Source organism: Schistocerca piceifrons, chromosome 1, assembly GCF_021461385.2.
Source record: "Schistocerca piceifrons isolate TAMUIC-IGC-003096 chromosome 1, iqSchPice1.1, whole genome shotgun sequence".
Taxonomy (NCBI): Eukaryota; Metazoa; Arthropoda; class Insecta; order Orthoptera; family Acrididae; genus Schistocerca; species Schistocerca piceifrons.
Window position 1 is genome coordinate 389,902,308 of NC_060138.1, and position 19,452 is coordinate 389,921,759.

Here is a 19,452-nt window from a genome sequence, read left to right on the forward strand (position 1 = left end):
AATTACAACTTTAGAACTCGTCTGAAAGTGATACGTGTACGTCAAAAGCAATTTCTTAAGCGGAAAATCTCTAAATTTGTGTTACCTATACATCTACGTACCAATAAATACATCAATAAGCTACCGCATATATCAGCTACCATAATCATATGAAACAGGACATAGCTCAGATCTTCAGCATATTTGCGATGTCCACTTTTGTTAAATTTAAAGGTTTGTGCACATGGAGAGCTACATTTGACATTTGTATTGTTGAATGTACAAGCATCACTTGAAAACGGCCTCTAATACTGAAACTCAGTACACATTAAGTCTCGATTAATTTTAATTGTTGACTAAAAGGCCACGGTCCTGTCAGAACCACGTTATTTAAGTTGTACCAAGTTCATACCGACTGTGAAAGATAACGAAAGAACATTGAAAAGTTAAACGATTTGCAGAACTAGGAAAATCTAAATCAGCGTAGCTGTGCAGTGATTTGAACTCTTCTCTCTCGAATTCGAGGCGTGTATATTACGTCACATCGCCGCCTATGGCCACGAAATGATACAGTAATGGTAAGTATAAAGCAAAGGCGAAACACTGCAATATACTTTCTGACAAAGGAGAAAGACGGGATGTAAACATTGCAGCCTTAAAGCCCATAATCCTCCCTCTGTTCTGCAAATTCCACTATGATACATAGCCGCTGTGATAATGAGATTGATTTCTACGTTCAAGCGTCATTTAACGCAAAGCATTTCCTTACCTCAACACTAAGAGTAAAATATATTTTTAGATTGACTCTTTTATATGAGTTTGAGATCAGATATTTCATGAAATAAAATAGTTGCAGTTGCACCTATTAAGGGGCCACTAGTAGTCGTTTAGGTACTTCACTTAATCGTCTGTGCAGTGGCAGAAACGTACAGCAAAAGTTTGCCTTGTATATAGGTCGTAGCGCCGGTGTCCACACCGACTCTAAAATTTATGTTGTATAAAGGTAGCAGTACAAGAAGTGAAATACTTTCTGTGGAACTCCGTTGTACATCTCCTGGTCAACTAGTGGAAGATTTAAATTTGCTGAAGGTGTAGTGGACAACGTTCATAGTAGAGAACGGAACGTCAGATGTAAATACCACACCTTCTTAATCACGACAGCCAGGGAGGTGGCGCAGTAGTTAGCACATTGTGTTCTGGTTCTGGAGGATGACGGTTCAAACCCCGTCCGCCTATTCAGATTTTTTGTTTTCCGCTAGTTTCCTAAATTGCCAAAGTTAAATGCCGAGAGAGTTCATTTGAATGTATGTGCTCTATCTCTAACGAATTCGTTGTCGACGGGAAGTTAAGCCTTAATCTTCCCCGCAGGTTGAGAATCGCTGCTGTGGATCATACAGCACTGCACCAGCGCGATCGTGGATGACTGTGTGCTCGAATGTAAATCAATAAAACGCGGCAGTAGAAGCGTTCAGTGTGTTATATGTGGTATGCGTGGGAAGGTGAGAGAGGCATACAGAAGTACTCACCGGCAGAGACGGGAAGGCACGTCGCAAGGAGCAGCAGCAGCGTGGCGGCCGCTGCTGTCGACCACAGTGGCGGATCAGACATGGCCGACCTGCAGCACACCAAAACAAGAGCATTAATGCACCGCTCCAAGGACATACACAAACGTAAAAGTAGTACCTTCATTACCAAATCAAACTCTGTGTCTTCTATACACTCGTTTTGTCAACGGTTAGATTCTACACTCCTGGAAATGGAAAAAAGAACACATTGACACCGGTGTGTCAGACCCACCATACTTGCTCCGGACACTGCGAGAGGGCTGTACAAGCAATGATCACACGCACGGCACAGCGGACACACCAGGAACCGCGGTGTTGGCCGTCGAATGGCGCTAGCTGCGCAGCATTTGTGCACCGCCGCCGTCAGTGTCAGCCAGTTTGCCGTGGCATACGGAGCTCCATCGCAGTCTTTAACACCGGTAGCATGCCGCGACAGCGTGGACGTGAACCGTATGTGCAGTTGACGGACTTTGAGCGAGGGCGTATAGTGGGCATGCGGGAGACCGGGTGGACGTACCGCCGAATTGCTCAACACGTGGGGCGTGAGGTCTCCACAGTACATCGATGTTGTCGCCAGTGGTCGGCGGAAGGTGCACGTGCCCGTCGACCTGGGACCGGACCGCAGCGACGCACGGATGCACGCCAAGACCGTAGGATCCTACGCAGTGCCGTAGGGGACCGCACCGCCACTTCCCAGCAAATTAGGGACACTGTTGCTCCTGGGGTATCGGCGAGGACCATTCGCAACCGTCTCCATGAAGCTGGGCTACGATCCCGCACACCGTTAGGCCGTCTTCCGCTCACGCCCCAACATCGTGCAGTCCGCCTCCAGTGGTGTCGCGACAGGCGTGAATGGAGGGACGAATGGAGACGTGTCGTCTTCAGCGATGAGAGTCGCTTCTGCCTTGGTGCCAATGATGGTCGTATGCGTGTTTGGCGCCGTGCAGGTGAGCGCCACAATCAGGACTGCATACGACCGAGGCACACAGGGCCAACACCCGGCATCATGGTGTGGGGAGCGATCTCCTACACTGGCCGTACACCACTCGTGATCGTCGAGGGGACACTGAATAGTGCACGGTACATCCAAACCGTCATCGAACTCATCGTTCTACCATTCCTAGACCGGCAAGGGAACTTGCTGTTCCAACAGGACAATGCACATCCGCATGTATCCCGTGCCACCCAACGTGCTCTAGAAGGTGTAAGTCAACTACCCTGGCCAGCAAGATCTCCGGATCTGTCCCCCATTGAGCATGTTTGGGACTGGATGAAGCGTCGTCTCACGCGGTCTGCACGTCCAGCACGAACGCTGGTCCAACTGAGGCGCCAGGTGGAAATGGCATGGCAAGCCGTTCCACAGGACTACATCCAGCATCTCTACGATCGTCTCCATGGGAGAATAGCAGCCTGCATTGCTTCGAAAGGTGGATATACACTGTACTAGTGCCGACATTGTGCATACTCTGTTGCCTGTGTCTATGTGCCTGTGGTTCTGTCAGTGTGATCATGTGATGTATCTGACTCCAGGAATGTGTCAATAAAGTTTCCCCTTCCTGGGACAATGAATTCACGGTGTTCTTATTTCAATTTCCAGGAGTGTATTAGAATAGAACAGTAACAATCGTACAATATCTGCTTGAAACTCCATCTACTCCACGGACAAATTAGCTACATTAACAAGCTTGAGTGTCCTCCTAGTAACTTTGATTGTTAGGAAGATATGAACAGCAGTACATCTATCTTTTAAATAGCACCCTGTATTTAAATTTATCACTGTCAACCTCTTCTATCTGCATGTCTTCATGTATTATATACATATTGGAAGGAAATATGTTGCAGGCTCTGAAGTGCATATAATGGTTGTTTTCAAAGTTTAACGCAGGTATCTGGGATAACGCAACTCGTCCACGCGCTGGAGTTGACAGTAAACGGATGGAATCACAACGGAAATGCACACAGGTCATTCAGTCAACACTATTCAGTTGCTTACCAGCAAAGAAAACGTAGAAATTCTACTCATCTAAGAAGAATGTAAGTTAGTAGAGTAATAATGACCAGTGTGAATTTGCGTTCTGTTTCAACTTTTTATTGTCAGTTCTAGGAAGTGGACGATTTACATTATCCCTAATATCTGCATTGTGTGGTACTATAAGAGAGCCGAATTAAACTTTATTTATAATAACGTAATGTTTACGTGACGCTGTGATATGTTTATGAATAGGTCTTGAGGAGAGGAAGTGGATTACATAATAAAAAGTATAGAGTGATATTCAAAAAAGACGTTCTACTTAGACCTGCGAGAAAAGTTAGAGAAAGCTAAAGAGCTAGTATCCAGTATCCATCGCTCTCAGCCTTATTGTGGCACAGAAAGTAGTGAGACATATAGTCATTAACATTATTTGACCACTTAACCAGTGTTATGAACAGTCTAATAGATAACTGCGTCAACTTCAAAAAGAAACTGAAATCTTATCTGACAGACAATTACTTTTACTGTATGAAACAGTATCTGAATGTCAGTGTGTGTGTGTGTGTGTGTGTGTGTGTGTGTGTGTGTGTGTGTGTGTGTGTGTATGTGTGCGTGTGTGTGTGTGTGTGTGTGTGTGTGAGAGAGAGAGAGAGAGAGAGAGAGAGAGAGAGAGAGAGAGAGAGGGCGGGGGGCGGGGGTGGGGGTTGGAGAGAGCGCAACAGAACATAGTTAAGTACAAATCACTGTAAAATTACGTAACAAAATTAAAGGTAGCCTAAGATTAATGTAAGCAGACAACATTGTAAATGGTGAGCATGTTGCCAAATTTTTTCACTGTGACAGTGTTTTATAATTTTAAACTGACTGGTTCCGCATCATGGCGGGAGGTTGCAGTGGCAATGCTTGGAAAATGTAGATAACTAACTACTTGATTATAGAAGAGGTCAGATGTCACCCCACCGACATTTATGAAGACATTCTAATTTTGGTTTCACGGTAGGCAAATTGTCAGAAAGGAAATTAGTGTCACTAAAAAAGGTCGATTTAATCCTCTGGTGCTAACCAAATGCTTTCAAATTAATACATTTTGTAGGTGCCCAGTTGATACATCAATCTAAAATTATTCACGCGATATTCAGTTCAATGACTTTCACTAACAATGGCAACAGAAATCAATGTTTTCAAAATAGTTCAAATGGCTCTGAGCACTATGGGAGTTAACTACTGTGGTCATCAGTCCCCTAGAACTTAGAACTACTTAAACCTAACTAACCTAAGGACATCACACACATCCATGCCCGAGGCAGGATTCGAACCTGCGACCGTAGCAGTCGCGCGGTTCCGGACTGCGCGCCTAGAACCGCTTTTTTTTCCAATGGCAGCCAGTTCTGGCCGTACAATTATAAAAAATCTGCTATGTACTTTTTTTACCACTCTTTTTATCATTTTTTTAGACGCTACCCCTTTTTTTCTTTTTTTTTCTATCCATCTTTTGTTTATAAAAAAATAAAATGAAAATAAAAACTCGGTTCCTCTGCTTTATGGTCCAAAAATGGGACCACTTCCTTTTTTTTTATTTGGGAACAGGAAGGCAGGGTAAACAAACAATCTTTATTCGTGCAATTGTGCTGTCCTAGGGATAAGAAAAGTGTCGAGACAGCAAAAACAATTTGGAAACCATAAAATGAACGCAAAGGCCGCCCTCTCTCTCTCTCTCTCTTTTTTTTTTCGTAACAGGAATAAAGTAAATGACAATCCTAGTCACGGGCGGGAGTGAAAATGAAGTTTTCATCTGCATCACAATCCCTGCAGCACGCGGTGTCGCATCATAAACCTGGCAGAAATCCATATAATCTTGACCATTTCAGCCAGTGTGGGCGGTATTTATTTCTCCTGCGTCGACCATTCGAAGGACCATTATCTGAGGCGGTTTCGGTGTTTACCATCGTTGTGTGTGTGTGTGTTTTTTTTCCGCGTTAACATAATGCAGTCATAACTGGCGCCAACAGGTAGGGGCCAGTTTTCTTCTCAGTGTGCTATATGCCAATATAATTGAACCGCGCAATACTGTCCCTAGTCGTTCTGCTGCAGGAGTCTTCCCAGTTCTGGGACACCCCAGCTGTCGGGCGGATTGTGAAAAACACTTCCTAAAAAATTGGAAAAGTAAGTCCTGTATTTCGTATGACTCCGTATGAGCTCGTGTTGTTCTTGTAAATACATCCAATAATCCATCACGGACTTAATATCGTACGAATACAAATATTTCGTCGCATGTCCAGCGATCCAATTGACCGCATACGTCTTTTGTTTGGGAAAAAAGGTCTTGTCCGGTAGAAAAAGTACATCCGATGTGATTTCTGTGTAGTTAGTGCGCCGAAGGAAGGCCAGTATTCGACGCGTCAGCGTCCAGACGTCCCTCGCTGCGCCACACACTAAACCATGTTCTTCCGTTGCTAACAGTCCACAGTTTGTGCAAAGAGGAGAATCGACCATATGAATTGTATGTAATCGACTCCTGGTCACAAGTTTACGGTTTATAAGAATATACCACATCGATCTCGCTGCTGTTGACAGTAATGGAGTATGCACTGCACACCAAATGTGGTTCCACGTTCTCGACGGCTATTTGAATTCCATTACATTGCGGCCATGGTGATCCATCAAGCATCTATAGATCTCCCGAGTCGTGGGTATTCTCGTCGAAGGTACTTTCAGACGAACATAACTGTAATCAACAAGAAATGAGGCAATGTGTGCAAGAGAAGGCGAAATATTGCCCACCGCAATAGGGGGTTCGTACGAAGGCGGAACAAGTACTTCTATCAGAGCTGACGTTATGGTATGCTTTCGTTGTTGCCAATTTCGTATCATCGCTCGCATGTAAAGAGCCAGAGCTTTGTTTCGCACGTTTGTGAGGTTGAGGCCACCGTTCCGGAACTGTAGCGTTAACGTATCATATTTGATCTTAAATAACATCCCAGTACTAACATAGTAACCAAAGGCACCCATGAGGCTGTCTGCGATACCCTTCGGTATTGGTAGGATCTGCGCTAAATGGGGCAGTCGTGACGCTATGTGAACGTTGGTGTATGCCACACGTTGGATCATGTCAGAGGCTCTCAGTGAGTTGTTGCGTATCGTCAGACGAACATTCTGCAGAAGCCGCCGAGAACTCGCCGCCGCTGATCGCGGTAGTGAACGGGTAAATGTAATCCCCAGACATCTCAGCGATTCCACCGTATGAAACGGTCCCGGTACGTCTTCCGGACCCCGTCCAATGTGCATAATTTTGGATTTCGTCATGTTAACGACACTGCCTGCCGCCGTCCCGTAAGAGTCTAGATGTTCAACAGCCTGACGCACTTCATGTCCTGATCTGACAAGAAGGATCAGGTCGTCCGCATATGCGCGACAAACGAAAGAGTTCTCATTAAGCGCTATCCCAGTAAGTGAGCGCCTCATAACACACATCAGTGGCTCAAGCGCTATCGCAAACAGCATCATGGAGAGTGGGCACCCTTGTCGGACTGAGCTGTTAATAGGAATCGAGCCCGCTTCCCGACAGTTTACAATCACCTTCGATGTAGCTCCTCGTATTAGCCTCATAACGATGGAGATGAAAACAGGTGGAATCGCCATTCGGCTCATGACTGACGCCAAGAGGTCATGGTTTATCCTGTCGAACGCGCTATCGAAGTCCACAGATATCATCGCTGCTCGCATTTTACACGTTTCCGCTAGGGCGATAACGTCACGGTATTCACTTAACGCCGAGGAGATGTTGCTTCGCACCCCTAGGCAAGCCTGATCAGGGGATATTGTCTTGGATATCGCCAGCTTGAGACGAGACGCTAGTAGTCGTGCAAAGATTTTATAGTCGGTGTTTAGCATAGTGAGAGGCCGATATTGATTAACTCTGCGACTCCCCGCCATCTTCGGGATGGGAAGAAGAAAGCCCGTCACAAAATCCGACGGTAGGCGCATGTCCGGACGCATCGCCTCATTGTACATCGACACCAACTGTGGCGTCATCATGTCCACGAATTCTCGATAAAACTCTAGCGTAATCCCATCTGGCCCTGGTGATTTATGGGCCGCTCCTTTTGTGAGTGCCACCTTTATATCGTCTTCTGTGAGTGGCTCCATAAGCGCTGCCTTATCCGTCTCTGTCAGTGTCGTTTGCAGATGTTGCAGTATCTCTTCCCCCACCAGACGGTCCGTCGGTGTACCGGCATAGAGGCGGCGGAAATGCTCTAAAAATTCATTTGCAATGTCCTGTTGTGTTGTCAGTTGACGGTCATCTAAACCGTGGAGCACTGTTACCAATGCCCGGCGGTAACGTTTATGTTCCCGCGACACATGGTGCATCGAAATACGTTCCCCAGTGATGGTGTCGAGACATCTTGCCCGTATTGGGATGCCATACAGTCGTCGTCGCGTGATCGATAGGATTTGTGCCTTGACACGATGAACTTCCGCATGATGTTCTGCCGACGGCACCTGGAAGGACAGCTCACGAAGCATGGTGTAATAATAATCAAGAGTGTCTCTTTGCCATCTCGTCTTATCGCGACCATATTGTATGAGAGCTCTTCTTATTGCCGGCTTAGTACACTCGAGCCACCATTGAAGCACGGAGGTATATGTTGGTAGACGGCGTTGACATGTGGCCCATACCTCCTCGACTCTCTGACGACATTCGGGGTCCACCAGAAGTGACGAATTGAGCTTCCATGTCCCGCGGCTTCTCCACACACTTTGCCTAGGGAGTGATATGGTACAAATGTAAGCCAGATGATCAGTAAATGCCGCAGGCCATCGTTCCGCGTCGACCACCTTATCCTGTAGGCCAACCGAAACATATATGCGATCGAGTCTGCTTGCCGAGTGACTGGTATAAAAAGTATATCCCTCACGGTTCCTATGAATCATGTCCCAGGTGTCGCGTAACTCCAGATCCCGGCAGAGCACATGCAATTCACGACAGGTATTGTAATGTGGAGTCTGGTCTTTTTGGGCTAAAACACAATTGAAGTCACCACCTATAATGAAATGATCGAATCTGCCGGTAAATAAGGGCACAATCTCTTCCGAATAATATCTCGCACGCGCCCGTCTGTTGTCTGTGCCGGAAGGGGCATAAACATTGAGAATGCGAATTCCATTAACAGTTATCGCCAGTCCTCGTGCCGAAGGTAGATAAGCCAGGTCTCGAACCGGAATCCCGTCCCGGACCAATATCGCCGTTCCACTGTCGTTGTTCGAGTGCGGCGAGGTGTAGGAGATGTATCCATGGACTTCCTGGAACTCAGGAATGTAAATTTCCTGCACCATCAGTATATCCACATCTGACATGTATATCATCTCCCTAAACAACTGCTGTTTCACGGGCGATCTAATGGTATTTACATTCACTGTCCCTATTCTGTATGCCTGGGGTCGTGTAGCCGTCATCTCCACATGATGTTAAAATGACAAAGTTTCACCGTATCGATAGTCCCTTTGCACATCCGCAGAGGGTCGCCCGACGGACGTGTCCCTGTGACATTAGTTTTCTTGAGATGCGGACGGATGCGAGTCCCCACCAGTAGAATGGTCGGCATCGGTGATTTCGTCGTCCTGCTCATACCAGCTGATATTATTGGGGTGCTCCAAATTTTCCTGTGCGGCATTGATGTGTGACATCTGTTGTTCTTTCGCAGCTTGAGACTCCACCGCCGAAGGGGTAGCAGGCCCCTGAGCGGATGCGTCTTCTGAGCGACATGACATCTTTTCACTGTCCGAATTCATATGGTCTGCGACATCCGAAGCTTGTGGTTCCAAGTCAGACAGGTCCATAGTGTTAGACTCATCTGGGCTCCCAAGAAGAGAAGGGAGCGTCTCCGCAGAGTTTAGTCGGCGCTTCTTGCGGCGCTCTGGCGAGCGTTGTTTGCGGGCCCTAACCTCGGCTTCTGGTGTTGGCGAATCTTGCATCACCTGCGCTCTCGCCGCCGCCACAACGCCCTGGAGCCGTTCCACTTCAGCTTCCATGCCTGTTGTGATGCTGTCATCCTCTTTCTGCACCACCTGTAATGTCTGGGATTGGGGGTTGGTCGGAACCATTCCTTCTTCAGTGGGGTCCGAAGGCGCCTCAATCAACTGCGGCGTCGGTTCGATAGTGCGCTCCGATCTCGGCGTCACCTCCCCGCGAAGCGCAGCCACGTAAGTCATCGGCAGTGACGTTGGTGTAGTCGGATTCTGGAGGTCTCCGCTGGGGAGTTGCACGAGTCCGCTCTGCATACACGCAGATCGAAGATGTCCTTCACCACCACACCCGGAGCATGTCCGGGGCTGTCCATCATAGATGACAATAGCTCGACAGCCGCCGATGTTGATGTACGATGGCACATGTTTCTTGAGCGCAATCCGCACCTGTCGGACACCATTGAGCACTGGATACGTGCTAAAACTTGCCCAACGTTCGGCCGTATGACTGATAACTCTGCCATACGGCTGGAGCGATTCAGTGACCAAGGATTCTGGTACCTCGAAAGGCAGCTCGAAGACTCGAATCGTACGCACGCCCAGGCCTGAATAAGCGACTAAAACTTCCTCAATATGACCATCGGAGCGTCGGAACTGAAATCCTCGTTTGGCGGCTTCAATGATCCTATCGCATGTTGCGTCGTCAATCATCTTTACGTAAAGAATGCTGCTCACGATTGATAAATGAATTCCAATAATCTCCGTGTAATTAAGTTGCACTTCGTCCCTCAAGAAACGTTCGATTTCGAAAGCCTTCGGTCGTGCATACTCGTTACAGAACGTGAACTGTATCGTGGTTTTTCGGAAATTGTGTGCCATTGCGTTCGATTCAGACAATAACACACGCGAGTGACGACGGTGTAAACACCGCTTCTTCCGCGAACGTTCGCAGCCGGGACGTAAACAAGTCCGAGCTGCTCCGCGGCTAAAGGCGGACGGTAGACCACCGCGGCCGGAAATCAATGTTTTCCTCAGCGACTGTGTCGCCTTATACTGTATTCACAGCTGTAACAGAGTGCTACACGATGGAATGATGAAGTCAACACACACCAGGCTAATAAGATTGTTCTATCGATTGGACACATAAAATTACAATTTAACAAGAATTGAGAGAGAAAATTATTTTTTCCCCTACACTTTATATGCCGTGGAACACCACTGAACAGTTTTCTTTTTTTGGGCTGACTATCAAGAAATCGCCAGAAAAACATCGGTAACGTCTAAAACACTGCGGACCACACTTTGTTTCACTGTTATGTTGTCTTTTTTCTTACTTATTTACGCTTATTAATTAACTTTAGTTGACTACATTTTTAATTTAATTTACGTTGCTGCCAATTATTATGTAACGCAAATATTCCTATAGTGGCAAGCAAAAGGTTTACTTTTCTTCTACTGTTAAGTTTGATAGATTGTAAACTTACAGTTTTCAAGTTACTGTATTTCTTGTGATATCGTTGCTGTTACTCATCAGCGGACTGTTGGTATTCAAGGCGGTTTACGATTATCTTGTGAACGTGTGCGAACATACTAACGCTGGAACAGTAATTTTCGTTCTTGGTTCCTGGTACATTCAATGTTAGTTGTTCTGGCTTAATCTTTCTCCCCAGTAACGCGACTACAACCAAAATTATGATACTTTGGGCTCGCCACCTTCGCTTTCATTGTCTTGTAGAAATGAGTTTCCAGTGAAGCAGGGAACCTGAGATTTTTTCGAAGGAAGAACTGCGCCACACTGAATTAGAGCAAAGCTCGTTTTTTAGCACTGGTCTGTACCTTCCGGTGTCAGGTCTGATTATATACTTCATTAATTATCACATACAAACAAAATTCTATATGTACGGTAGTGGAGTATCCTAAGTTTCGAATATTCCCGAAACAACAAAAGGCAGGGTGTTAGCATCTCCTGACAATAATAGTTCAGTCAGTAAACACACACACACACACACACACACACACACACACACACACACACACACACACACAGAATGAGAGGGAGAGAGCCGGCCGTGGTGGTCTAGCGGTTCTAGGCGCGCAGTCCGGAACCGCGCTACTGCTACGGTCGCAGGTTCGAATCCTGCCTCGGGCATGGATGTATGTGATATCCTTAGGTTAGTTAGGTTTAAGTAGTTCTAAGTTCTAGGGGACTGATGACCACAGTAGTTAAGTCCCATAGTGCTCAGAGCCATTTGAACCATTTGAGAGAGAGAGAGAGAGAGAGAGAGAGAGAGAGAGAGATCGGCGAGCAGGGGGAAGGGAGGAAGGGAAGTGAGGAGTAAATGGCTAATGGTTTCCCTTGTATGGAAACTAGGTTGCGTTAATATGAAGCCGGCAACAGATTTTTAACTATTCACAAAGCAGTAGAGAGCTAGTTCTTTATTTTTCTTAGGAGAGCGCTAATTATAATGAACTATGATCTCTAAATGCTTTCAATTTTTGAAATGTACATTCCAAAGGAATGTCCCCGAACTGCACGTTAAGGGTTTCAGTCACATACGTAAAATACTGCTATAATAATTTCATTCGTTCCTAAACATCATGCAAAAGTTTTGAGAAATAAGAATAGAATGATAATGGGGCTATGAGAAAAAAGGGAACATTCTTCTACGGTTACGTAAAACACAAGTGTAAAGAAGAAACAGCAAAGCTTGGTAATTTGATCAGAGCTGAATACTGGTGTCGTTCCCGTGGATTACGTGAGACTGTCTTGGTAGTTATTACTCATCAGTCTCACAAAGGTGCTATTTTCCAAGTCTCCTCGATAAGCAGCCAAATCTGAGAATGCAAAAGCGCCGCATTTTTAATGAAGTTCGTGTACATTGGAAGACCCGCCCAAAAGAGAAACTGCAAGCGTTGTTCAAGCTGTGGCGTTGCCGAGCACGCCCTCGTGATAGCGCTTTAGCTGCGTTGCTCGCGGATAAACGCTTGCCCATCCATCAGGTGCCGCCGTCCCCGCTATCTGTCCTCCAGTTTCACGTCGACTGCGCTGGGGCGCGGTGTAGCAGTCTGCTGGGGTTAGCAACTCTCCCGCCTGCAAGGGGATCACTTACAACCTAATTATGCCGCGGCCGTCACGCCTGTCTCTTCTGCAGCCAAGATAGATGCGAGCGGGCCAGATAAATAACGAGAGCCGACAAGCAGCAAGTCACTGTGCGCCCTTAACGTCTCTATAGCGAGGCGCACTTCTCTCTCACATTCGCAAGCTGCTTGCGAGCAATGTTTTGGTGAAAGTGTTTACACTGTCGTCTGCAAAGATAATCAACGTCTTACCCGAAGTTTAAGGACCTGAATAGAAAGAAAACAGTCTTAAATGTCGATTGACTGACTGTATTCGATTCCACGTTTATTTACGAAAAGACTTCTGCACTGAACGCATACGTAACTATTTTAGATCAACAAAATTAAAAAAAAGGCAATAACTTGTAGTAGAATTCAATCAGGCGATGCTTAGGGAATTAGATCAGGAAATGTTTTGTTCTTTAGGTAGTTAAATGAGTGACAATGGCCAAAGTAAAGATATGTAAAATGCAGATCGGCAACAGAAATCTGTTAACACCGAATTTAATTCCGAATGTAAGGAAGCCTTTTCTAAAGGTATTTGCCTGGACTGCGCCCTCATCCGCATATGAAACGTGGACGGTTAATAGTTCGGAGAAGAAGAGAATAGAACTTTTGAAATGTGCTGCTTAAAGGGAGTGCTGCACACTACGTTAATAGATTGGATAACAGAAGTACTGAATCGAAAGGTGGACAAAAGAAATTTATGCCGCAACTTCGTAGATTAAACACACTCTCAGGCAGCAAGAAAAAAACAATTTGTTAATGGAGGGAAGAGTGGAGGATAAAAGTTGTAGGGGACTCCAAGCCTTGGCTCTAGTCATCAGCTCCAAAGGATCTAGGCTACAGTAGTTGTACAGGCATGAAGAGGCTTGTACGGGATAGACTAATGTGAAGAACTGTGTATAACCAGTCTTTGGGTTGAAATCTACAGTAACTAACAACAACTATTTTACGTAATTTACGGATCGCACATACTTAAGAATTTTACATGGTTGGTCATACTCCTTATTAATTCATTAATGGTCAGATCAAAATGAACTTTTGCAAATAATACTGTCTAGATCACTTTACAATTTTTCTGTTATTTCATGACATGTTTCGGCCACTACCATCTTCGATTCCAAACTCACAGCTTCTGAAACAAGGTTCATTGTCAATGAAGAAAGAAACATACGCCGAAGTGGGGCGTCACTTGACAGCGAATCTTGTTTCAGTGTTTATGAGTTTGGATCTGGATGCAGACAGAGGGGAATGAAGGATCAGACATAACCAGGAGCTTGAGGAACTATACCAGCAGCCCAACATAGTAGGAACTGTCAAAGCCAAACAAATGCAGTGGGCCGGCCATGTGGTCCGGATGACAGATCACAGATGGGCTCGGAAGCTCCTGGATTTCACACCTACAGAAAACAGACCCCCAGGGAGACCGAAGAAGCGTTGGAGGGATGGCTTCCATTAAGATTTAAGCCAAGCATCAGCAAATGTGGACCGATGGCGGATAGCAGGAATGGACAGAATACAATGGAGGGGGAAACTTGCAGCAGCGTGCGGTCCACTGGGCTTGATCACGTAGAAGAAGAAGAAGGGTCTGTCTTGGAACGAAGTGAGTATTCGCAAAAGTTCATAATTATCGCAGACTCATTCATTCTACTCCCCTTATTAACTGATAAATAAAATGGTGTTTGTATGTTTGTGTGTTAGTTAGATAGATAGATAGATAGAGAGAGAGAGAGAGAGAGAGAGTAGAGAGTAAGAGAAGGGGAGGAGGTTGAGTGTGAGATAGGGTTTATGGAGAAAAACCAACAGAGAACATCGGAACTAATTTGACAGCGTCTTGAAAAGTTAGTGTCCTAACCATGCATTGAAGTTACCAGCGTGTAAGAATTACTTCCTTCACACCAAACATTGCTTTTATATTTTGCTTCCTTCTCATAAAATACCTCGAGGTAATTTATTCATTTTATGTAGGCCTTACGACAAGGAAAATTTGGGTTACGATTCATCACATCTGTTTTGAGTGCTCTTTATCTGGATCAGCAAAAATTAATCGCTTAGTGATCCAAATACGTATTCAAGTTATAGTGTGGTAAATAAATTTTGTTGGATATACACGGACTTTTTTTACGGTCGTTAGTTTGAATTTGGACGCTCTAACCCATGTTGTGAGTCTTCTATGCATATAATTTTTTAATTTCGTTTCGTACTAGATTGTTTGGAAACAACTACGATTTCTTTCTTACGCATTCTCAGCGCGTATATCTACGCCATCCTGCTTGACGTTACCCACACATATAACGAGACAGTTCCCCTAGGGCATCAGCCAACAATTAGGCAATTCTGTGCGAGCGACAGTCGCTCTGTGTTGGTTGATGCCCCGCGGCGGGCAGACTGGTTCCCAAGAATGCCGCCAGGGTGGCGCTAATTGTGTTAAACGGCTTGGTGGGCCTCCGTGCAATTAGCGCCCCGTCGCGTGGTCCCTACCTCTGCTCGTATAATGCCACATAATGAAACAATAATTACGAGGACGCGCTTCGTCAGATCGGCCAATTTAGAAGCCGGCCGCTCGTTCGCGCTATTTTTATACGAGCCCTCAGACATAGAACGTGGCGCCGCGAGAGTAGATTATTAATTAACAACTGACTGCTCTTTGGACCGCCGGGAAGCCCGCCTGGCAGAGATATACTGTTAATTGCATCATGCCATAGGGGATCACGTTCACAGCAACCGTTTCAATTAACGGGCCACTGATGTTCCCTGGTGCATTACAAAGCCAATTTGATAGAAACGGTCCTTCAAGAAAATGGCAAAACACGGTGCGTGTTTTACGAAAATAGACTGACCAAACATGGCACTTCTGTTCATAAATATGTATACATTAACAACCTGATGGTCATGTATTGCTTAATACAAAATATATGCGCAGAAAACAACACATACGTATCAAAGCACGCAGTAATAATGAAAAAAAGTATAACGACCCATGAGACTGATGCTATCACATATAGCGTCAAAAAGACGTGGAAACGTATGTAAACAGAGACGTAACACTCTTTCTTATCAACTACTGCTCGTATACCAAATTCTTTCCTAGTGGCCTTATTTTTGAAAGAGCTGTTACAACGAGGCACACTGTTCAGAAGAAACTAAAAATGTTCTCGATTTATTTTCGAAACATTAGACGTAGTTAGGTTGGAGCACACAATGTTTGATCACAACGTAGGCAACTATTTATTTGCAGCTCGCACAAAATAGATAAGTGTTTCAAAGTTTTACTGATCTTCAAAGTAGTCACCAGCATTGTGTATAAACCCGTTGCCAGCGATGTGGAAGTCGTAGGATACTCTTAGGTGGTGACTACGTTGAAGGTCAGTAAAGCTTTGAAACACATATCCATTTTCTACGAGCTGTAGTTAAATAGTTGCCACTATTAAAGTTCCAACCTTCGTAAATTGTACCGTAAACGGCGATCGTAAATGATATATGAACATGACTAATTAGTATCATTTTGGAGTGTTGTGTTATCCTCGACCAAATAGCTATCAACAATTGCTGAATCAAGCAGTTAAATTACTTTAACGACGACACGTAATACGCATGTGTTTCACCTCCTGCTTTACCCTCTTGGTAGTCTCACCATTTCATGCAATGCGACTGAATCTCTCCAAATGATGAGTCTCGTAACCGAGGTTGCAAAACCGACTGCTGTTAAGCTGATTCTGAAAGCAATGCTACTGTAACACTATTTTTGATAACCTTCATTTTCTCAAAACTCCTTTTACTTCGTTCCCATAGTCAAGAGCGAGCAATCCTGGAATTTTCTTAGGTTATCTTAGAAACTCTGTATTATAGTCAACAGAAGATACGGACCAATCCTGAAACAGTCAGTACGGTTTCGATAAGTTATACTGGAGAACAATTTGTGCTGAAACAATTCTGGCTGCAGGCTTACTTGACAGAGATAAAATTAAAGAAATTTTACTGATACTGCGTGATAAGAAAGTATTGCGTAGCATTTGTGACAAGGAGATACAAAGACGCAATTGTGCCACATAACCGGAAACGATTTATTCGCACTCGTTGGTGCGTTTATTTAACTGTGTGGTGGCTGGGTTTAAGAGAACGTCTTTGATGCAGGTGCCTGTGGTGGGTTCATATTGATGGTAGTACAACGTCTGTACTGTTGCAACGAATGAAAAGGATCATGCCGTCATACGGGGGCCAACATGTACCTCACTCACATTGAACGAGACCGAGGATACCGCTGCATGTCACCATGTGACGGAAGAGCATCAGTGGATTCACATGACACACTCAATGAGGGATGTATGGTTAAGAAACTTGATTTGTATTGCTGAGGAGTGGGGCACGAAGCCTCCTTCGACCCAAAATATTCAGATTATCAACATTTACCCTAAACAAAAACATCGAGTGCCAAGATAGTTCATAAAGGCTACGGTCGAATTACTGTATCATTCTTATGCAGCCTGGCCTTGTGCTCTTTCTACAGTTAATTTGTTGCAGACGGGACGCTAAGCACTGCTTTTTCTTCCGTCTTTATCCCAAGAGGCATAACGAAGAGATATTTTAATCCAGACAACGACAGCCAGAATGACAGATTTTTGACAGTCAGTAAAGAGAAGGCTGGAATTTAACTAAGGGTGGTCCATGGGAAATGATTGCATAAGAGAGAGCTGCCTTGCGGAGGACTCGGGTTCGATTTCCAGTACTGCAAGGACTTTTCCTTGGTCTGAGGACTGGTACTATGTGCTCTCAGCCTTGTGATGCCAATTGAGGAGTTGTCGGGAGAGCAGTAAGCTGAATACAAGTCCCTCCAAAGCGCAGTCGAATGACGCCGTAAGGCAGAGGATGACACGGAGGCTGGTAGAATCTCTTGGGCTTTCACGGCCCTGAGCAGCTTGCTTTCTAGGAAATGGACACTGTCATTCACACAGTCGTGTCAAACAAATCCTTGCCATTGGGATCAGCTAAGTCCAGATTGACCGTCACCGCACTCATATGTAATGTCGAATTTTACCACAAAAACGGCTTGGTAAGTGGTGCAGTGACGCTTCAGCGTCGTGGTCAATTTGACAATGTGTTAAGCAGGAGGTGATTGTATTCACTTCTCCTGCCGTGCCGCACAAAACCTGTCGATTTGAACCATTTGCATCTAATAGTGCACTAGACATCACAAGATCCTGCTGTGGTGGTCACTGATGCGCATACTGTTAACTGCGACTTCTTCTGTTGCATTGGATACAAATTAATTACAAAAGAACGCAGCTAAGTCCAGATCGACAGCCACTGCGCTTATATTGCTACGTAATGCTGCAGGATCAGCATAACGTGCCACATCAGATAGCGGTTTACACTTATAACCACTTACTGGCAAGTATGTTACTTATATGCAGAGGCGCTACTTAAATTAACCCTCCACCCCTATCAAAAAAATTTGCACCGGAAGTTTTGTACAGTGTAAAGTGTTTGTCAGTGAGGGGGCACGACGCCGCTGCGCAGACTTGACGACAGAACGTAGCTGTCGATGTGTGAAGCAGAGTGCCAGGGCAGGCGGCGTGGGACAGCGCGGGAGGCGCGCGCATGTTTGATGCAGAAGGCGCGGCGCGTTCCCAGAGGCGCTGCCAACTACCGCCGCCACCGCCGCCGTGGCCTGCCAAACTGGAACACGCGGCTGCGCGAGTGCGGCTAAAATTATCCCGCGCTTCCGCACGCGTCGCCGCAGCCGCTGGCGCAGCCGCCGCCGATGCCGCCACGGCCAGGGTCGCCCCACAGCGCGGCTTCTCATTTGCATCTCATTGACCGCCGACCGGCGCGGCGTGCGACTTGGCCCCTCGTCCGCACGGCTGCCCCTCCTCCTCCCGGCCGTGGCTTACGCGCGCCAGCCTTCCCACAGCACGTCTGTCGCGGCTGCCACTGCCGGAGTCAGATCCGTCACGCCGCTCGTCCCTCGCGTATGCAAACTGTAGTCTGGCTACTCCTACTCTGCTGTCACACTGCTGAGCTCTGTGCGGAACTACGACCACTCCCGCCGCTAAATTAATATGCAAATCGTAGTAACCTACATACCGGATGATCAAAAAGTCAGTATAAATTTGAAAACTTAATAAACCACGGAATAATGTAGATAGAGAGGTAAAAAATTGACACACATGCTTGGAATGACATGGGGTTTTATTAGAACCAAAATAAAAACACCCCATATTGCTAAACGCGTGAAAGATCTCTTGCGCGCGTCGTTTTGTGATGATCGTGTGCTCAGCCGCCACTTTCGTCATGCTTGGCCTCCCAGGTCCCCAGGCCTCAGTCCGTGCGATTATTGGCTTTGGGGTTACCTCAAGTCGCAAGTGTATCGTGATCGACTGACATCTCTAGGGATGCTGAAAGACAACATCCGACGCACGTGCGTTACAGTGCTGTTCACAACATTATTCCTCGACTACAGCTGTTGTTGAGAAATGATGGTGGACATACTGAGCATTTCCTGTAAAGAACATCATCTTTGCTTTGTCTTACTTTGTTATGCTAATTATTGCTATTCTGTTCAGATGAAGCGCCATCTGTCGGACATTTTTTGAACTTTGGTTTTTTTTTTGTTCTAATAAATCCTCATGTCATTCCAAGCATGTGTGTCAATTTTTACCTCTCTATCTACATTGTTCCGTGATTTATTCAGTTTTCAAATTTATACTGACTTTTTGATCACCCGGTACTTGCAGGTGAAATAGTCCATCCCCCCCCCCCGCCCCTCTCGAGGCTGTAGACGTTAACAAGTAGCATTATCATCCCATACCTTCAGAGTGCATTACTTTGCAACATTTGGGACGTTGCGGTTTT

The 19,452-nt window shown here is 45.7% G+C and overlaps 1 protein-coding gene across 1 annotated transcript in view; it reads right to left on the reverse strand.

Annotated features, from left to right (window-relative positions):
* Window positions 1-19,452, reverse strand: part of LOC124726698 (fap1 adhesin) — a 285,663-nt gene that overhangs the window by 88,972 nt on the left and 177,239 nt on the right. The window contains exon 4 of the mRNA XM_047248466.1: window positions 1,506-1,594. Coding sequence (XP_047104422.1) covers window positions 1,506-1,587 — 82 coding nt within the window. The 5' untranslated portion in view covers window positions 1,588-1,594. The remainder of the gene's footprint in view (window positions 1-1,505; window positions 1,595-19,452) is intronic.